Source organism: Nematolebias whitei, chromosome 1 (assembly GCF_014905685.2).
Source record: "Nematolebias whitei isolate Nwh7 chromosome 1, NemWhi1, whole genome shotgun sequence".
Classification (NCBI taxonomy): Eukaryota; Metazoa; Chordata; class Actinopteri; order Cyprinodontiformes; family Rivulidae; genus Nematolebias; species Nematolebias whitei.
The window spans coordinates 39009899-39016426 of record NC_056498.1 but is presented as its reverse complement, the minus strand read 5'-3'; the positions used below and the strand labels follow the sequence as shown (position 1 = coordinate 39016426).

At 42.5% G+C, this 6528-nt stretch overlaps 1 protein-coding gene and 1 long non-coding RNA gene across 2 annotated transcripts in view; both read right to left on the bottom strand.

The window, feature by feature from the left end:
- Positions 1-4790: 4790 nt before the first annotated feature.
- On the bottom strand, positions 4791-6351 carry LOC119409919 (exocyst complex component 6B; the record flags this gene model as incomplete). Its single annotated transcript, XM_037676827.1, is given in 3 exon segments — positions 4791-4900; positions 5524-5629; positions 6292-6351. Coding segments are annotated over 3 exon segments (269 nt in total), but the record flags the coding sequence as incomplete, so codon positions are not given.
- The window catches only part of LOC119409940, a 3591-nt gene continuing 3408 nt past the window's right edge, over positions 6346-6528 (bottom strand). Inside the window, exon 3 of the long non-coding RNA XR_005186809.1 lies at positions 6346-6389. This is a non-coding gene — a long non-coding RNA (uncharacterized LOC119409940). The remainder of the gene's footprint in view (positions 6390-6528) is intronic.

The following is a 6528-nucleotide window of genomic DNA, read 5'->3' as shown; positions in this document are numbered from 1 at the left end:
GCCAGAGTTAGCTTGTGGGGTTGCCAGAGTTAGCTTGTGGGGTTGCCAGAGTTAGCTTGTGGGTTTGCCAGGGTTAGCTTGTGGGTTTGCCAGGGTTAACTACCGGTAGTGAGTTAGGGCTGGGCCATATTATATCGTTCAAGATAATACCAGTTAAAAAAAAATCTTGCCCGGGAAAATAAATATCATGATATGCTAATTTCATGACGTAAATACATCATCCCACCACACAGCAGATTACGCTGCGAAGAAGGCATGAACAGAGACATCAGACTGAGCTGCACTGTTTTTGAGCGGGAGGGACACTGACATATCTTGAGCTGAGCGCTGTTTGTCCCGACAGTTATTGAGCCGGTCAGTTGAGGGAGGATGTTGCTTTTAGTTTTTTAGCTAGCGCGCTGCTAACTTGGAGTTACATCAGTGCAGGCGGCTGGGGTGCGCGCATCTTGGTTCGGTAAACTGTGAGCTTGGTTCCGTTGACACGATGGGACACCCCGTTTGTATAATGGTAGAGGAAACACTGAATGCATCAACCACAGATTTATGGTCAAGTCGGACCGCGGAGCCTGACCCAAGTCTGATGTGCACTAACAGACTGGGAACTGCGCAGCTCAAACCTCGAGACCAGCTGCTTTCCAGAGGATCAGGAAACTGGCTGATGGTTCTGATCAGCGGTCCTTTCAGGCAGCATTTCATTTGTTTTCAGCATTTGTCACAAGTTTTGGAAGTTATACCTCATTTAAAGGCAACATGTTTTTTCTGGTAGGTTACATTGATGCAGATCTTAAGCTTTAATTTTATTTAGTTTAGTTTTTTTGGGGGGAACTGCACCTGCACTTTAGTTTTTGTTGTGGATTTTGTTCTATATGTTGTGCAGACTTTTTCAATCTAAACAACAGAAGGATCATTTTTCTTTTTATACTTTGAGACTGAATACTTTAATAAATAAAGTAATTGCAGTAAATTTAACCCTTGGTTTTCAACAAGTTAATTTTGTCAAATGAACAACTATAACTTGTTTTTTTTTTAAATATACATCATGAAATTTCTCGTTATCGCCAGAATGCTCTGAAATATCACAATATATTTGAGCCATATCACCCACCCCTAGTACTGGGTTTCCCAGGGTTGGCGTGTGGTTTTGCCAAGAGCAGCTTGTATCTTCAAAGTTACCTTGTCACTTTGTCAGGGTTAGCTTATAGCTCAACCAGAGTTAACTTGTAGTTTTGCTTGAAATAACTTGTAGCTTTGCCAGATTAGTCAGTAGCCATCCTAGAGTGAGATCGTAGATGTGTTAAAGTTACCATGCGAGTTGTTAGGATGATATTTATATAAGAAAAACTAGATGTCTATGTAGCGTGAGTAGCATTATAATATATTAAAATGTAATAAATAATATATTTATTCTGAAACGTAAAGGTTCATATCAAGAAACAATCGCACAAAATTGCATACATACTATATGAAACCCTAAATTATGGATGTGCAGTGATCTTTGAATGTTTAAAAGCTAGCAGGGTTGAGTGAAATGGAAGAACTTAATGTTTCCAGCTGCTCCTGAGATTACAAATATATAAAGGGGGTATCCTTTTTGAGAAGTATTAAAACTAGCTGAGATCCACATTTTTGTGATTTTATGTAAAGAGGATGTACCCAAGTCTTTGTTTCACAATTTACCCAGTATTTATACCTGGAGTAAATTTCATGCCAACTCTTAGAACATCTGTTGAGGTACTTTGGTCTGGTCCAAAGGTGTGGAATAATCAGGCCAACACAGCCATCTGGGAACACACAGTTATTAAAGGAAAGCTGCAGACTCATAAGCAGTTTGAGTTAAATATGCACACATGAAAGCCTCTTTCCACCTAATTACAAATGTGAGCAAAGGTTGAGGTCAGAGGTCAGGGATATCGATGGCCATAATCCGGCTCCATCGTCCCGTCTGCTTCCGCTCTTGTGCATCAGTGTGTGTTTGAAGTCTGCAGGAAGGCGCGCCACCAGAGTAACCAGATAGCTCGGAGTACACGACTGTAGAAATCAACCACGGTCGGAGAGCTCGAGTCATTAATCTGATTGAGAGGAGCAATTGGTGCAGTGGGATCAGGAAAACACCTGATAGAAACTGAACTGGAGAGTTTCTATACAACTGCTGCTACAGCTGTAGTTCTGCTGACTGGTGTTGCACTTGTGCTTTAAATTTGAGTATTTAAAGTTACTTAAATGTGTTTTTATGCAGAAAATGATTGGTTAAAGAGATTTAATATGAAACTGATCTATATTTTTGGTACAATGCTGCAGATCTTTAACTTTTCATATTTAAACACAGAAAAACACAAAGACTTTCATCGCGTATCGTTGTCGGACATTTAGGACCCGTTTCCTCAGTCACTCCTCCTCCTGCCTCCGTCTCCATTTCTTCCATCAATCACAGATCATCACTAACTGCATAACTCAACTACATAATCTACTTCTACAAGGTCATACTTTAACAGCTTTGGTCATCAAATGCTTTTTGGTTAAGAAAAAGCCATCTTCCACTGGTCTTTTCATACCCACCTCTTCCCACTTTGGACCTGCCTTGGTAACCGCCCCCAACAGAGGTGGGTGGATGGATCGATAGATGGATGGATAGATAGATGGATTGAAATATGGATCGATGGATGGATCGATAGATGGATGGATAGATGGATGGCTCGACTGATGGACCGATAGATGAATCGATGGACAGATGGATGGATAGATGGATAAATGGATTGATAAATGGATGGATAGACGGGTGGATAGATGAATGGATAGATAGATGGATGGATAGATGGATGGATAGATAGATGGATGGATAGATGGATAAATGGATTGATAAATGGATGGATAGACGGGTGGATAGATGAATGGATAGATAGATGGATGGATGTATAGATTGTTCGATTGATGGATGGATAGATAGATGGATGTATAGATAGATGGATGTATAGATAGATGGATGGATAGATGGATGGATGGATAAACTCACTTCCTGTTTTTAAATCTGCTCTGTAGACTCATTTTTTTCTCTTTGGCTTTTAACGCAGCTTGAAATGTTGGCTTCACCGTTTTATGTTATTTGTTTTATTGTTTTTACCGTTTGCTGTTTTATGATTTGGTAGTTCATTACTTTTATGGTATTTGTCGAGTTTTTATGCTTGTATGTGTTAGTGTACAGCGCTTTGTCCAACGGTGTTGTTTTAAAGTGCTTTATGAATAAAGTTGTATTGTATTGTAGATGGATGGATGGCTCAACAGACTGATGGATCAATGAATGGTTCGATAGATGGATAAATAGATGGATCAATGAACAGACGGACAGAGACAGATAAATACTTTATTAATCTCGGGGGAAATTTGAGAGAATTTGTTGTCGTTTTCTTGGGAATCCCACGAGATATTAAAAAACACGGTTCTAATCAAATCATGAATTAAAACACCTAAAACAATACAAGTGTGGGTGGTCAGGGGTGAAATTAAACGAGGTGTTCTTCAACATTTATTGCACCGCTCCAGGTGGCTGCATGTTGGAGCAGCTCTGTTACTTTCATTCTGAGATTTTGCTTTTGGAAACTTTAATTCCTCTTTTTCTGGATGTAAATCACATTTTTTTGGATGATTGTTTCCTCTGGTATCAGATGCTGTGCAGCTGGAAGGATTTTTACTGAAACTTTTTTAGTTTTGGGCATTTGTTATCATGCGTAACCTTGGCAACAAGACAGTTTTCTACAACCAACAGCTGATTAACATCTCAAAAGCTCAAATAATATCTCAACTACAGCCCCAAATCTCAAATGAGTTGAAAAGGATGTTCTGTGGATGCATTCTCATCTGCCTGCCAGCTGTGCTCGAGTGCCTGACCACTGAGATCCTGGAACTAGCAGGAAACGCAGCTCGTGACAGCAGAAGGACAGGATCGTCCATCGGCACCTACAGTTGGCTGTCCACAGCGAAGAGGAGCTTGGCAGACTGCTGGGAGGAGTGGCCATCGCACTGGGAGGAGTTCTGCCCGGCATTTGGGTGGTCCTACAGCACGGGGGAACTGAGAGGCCAGCCGAGTCTGGGTGGACGGATCGGACGGCATCTGCAGCCAGTTTCTTAGGATCCACTGTGGGATGGACCTTTACAAGAGATCCTTCCCGTCTACAGCATCAGTGAGGGTTTCGGTGTCTTGCCCAGGGACACTTCAACATGTGACTGTTTTCAAGCTCTCAACAACTTAACTCCATCTTGTATTACAGACCTTACTGGTTCGTATTTTCCTAACAGAGCACTTCGTTCTCAGACTGCAGGTTTACTTGTGGTTCCTAGAGTTTCCAAAAGCAGAATGGGAAGAAGATCTTTCAGTTCTCAGGCTCCTCTCTTGTGGAACCAACTTCCAGTTTCTGTCCGTGAGGCTGACACATTGTCCAGTTTAAGACTGGACTTCTGTCCTTTTTGATAAATCCTATAGTTAAGGTTGGTTTGGGTTTCCTGAGCTATCCCTTAGTTATGCTGCTATAGGCTTAGACTGCTGGAGGATAATCTGACCTCAATTCATCAAATGAATAGTTTGTATTTGTAATCATTTATATCCTAGCATTGTTTTTTTGTCTTTCCTCCTAGAGGGGGACCAGCTCTCCTGCTTCGCCTCCATTCTGTGTCCGTTTCTACTTCCTGTCCTCTCAAACCCAGCCGGTTGAAGCAAATGGCCACTTGTCCTGAGCCTGGTTCTGCTGGAGGTTTTGAAAGAGTTCAAACAGATTTTGAAGGTGTGTGTGTTTGTGTACCTGAGGTGCAGGTCCTCAGAGTATTTCAGGCAGGCATAGATGAACTCTTTCAGCTGGGAATAGACTTTTGGTACGAACTCAGAAAACGGGAGCTTCTTGGGAAAGGGAAGCTAGATGAAATGGACAAAAAACAAGTTTTTAACTTTAGTCTTTATTATCAACCAGCGCTATGAAATCCTATGTTCATTTGTATGTCCGTTAGCAAAATATCTCATGAACCACTGGGTGGATTTTAATTAAACTCAGTAAGTAATAACTGGATGAACTACAACAGACAAACCAGTGGAGTAAACTCGATTCAAGCTCAAATATAAAATACCAATAAGTCATCTGTAGAGGTAAATCTCAAAATCGGTGCAGTAGTAGCTGAGAGTCATCCCCAACATGTACTTTGAGTTGAGTGCCAACAGATAACGCAACATCTTGGTTTAAAACTTGACCGTTACCTAATGGAGTCAACCCTGTTTGTTAGCGAAATAGCTCATGATGCAGTGGACAGACTTTAAAGAAACTAAGAAACAACAGGCTTCTAAAACTAAACGCGATTCAAGATGGCAGCCACAGCCAAATGGCGTTAAGATACCACTAAAACAATGACTCAGCTGATTTTTACAGGTGTGGTAGTAGCTGAGAGTCATTCGGCCCATGTGCATTCTCTCAAAGAATGGTAGTCGTACGGTTAGTACCTTTACTTACGTCTTTGGAATTATTTTTTTACTCATGTGCTTTGTACCTTTTCCAGTTCGGGGTCTTGCAGGGGGAACTGGGACGCGTACTGTCTGTATTCCTGTTCGGTCGAGACCGGGATCGGACTGTAGTTGTCCTGGTCCAGAATTTGCCTGCAGAGAAAAATCACAGGTATATCATTCCCCGTCCCCTCCTACGATGATGGATGTCAACAGGAGTGACATCAGTCGGCTCCTTGTCCCTCTCTTGTTCAGAGACAACAAACATCCCATTGGGGGTCGTTTTAACAATCGGGGTTTTCTTAACACCCTCCTGTCTGTCATAGCCCCCCCACAAACGTCCTTTTGGCTCTGCGGACTTCGAACGTTCCAGCGTTCCATGGAGAGGCCGTGAACCGGAGAGGGCTCTCTCCTCAACAATACAACACAACATTCCTGTGGCTTCCCGAGTGTGTGTGTGAATGAGAACGAGAGAGGGGAAGGAGAAAGGGAATGTGTGTTTGTTTGTCCGTTCTCCCCGCTCCGAGTCCCACTGGTGTCACCGGACAAAAGCGGTGGCGAAACAATGGCGCGTCGGTCCCAAACACACATTCACGCCAAGTCTTACGAGGGCACTGCCCGTCCTGAAAGGCCAAGTAAAGTCCCGGACGTCGTTTCTTACAACACATCCTCTCACCGGCAGCTCGTAAAACTTCAAGACTGAGGGTGTTTCCTACAAACATACTGTGAAGTGCAAAAAGGTGCTTAATGGTCCTTGTGACCTTATGACTCGAGCGGTGAAGGTCAGCACGGTTTTACAGACTCTTCATCACTACCTGAAGGTGATGTTCCATCTCTTGAGCAGGATTTCTCCGTACTGCTCCCTCATCTCCAGCAGCATGTCGAACAGCTGCGACACGGGAAAACCGTAGCCCTGCAAGAGAGATGGAAAGAACACGCAAAAACAGCATCGTTACAGGACAAATCACACCAAATGAAAGACATTGCACCTTACATGTGTGGTACAACCTGAATATCCAATACTACAAACTCAAATCCCATTTTCTTATCAA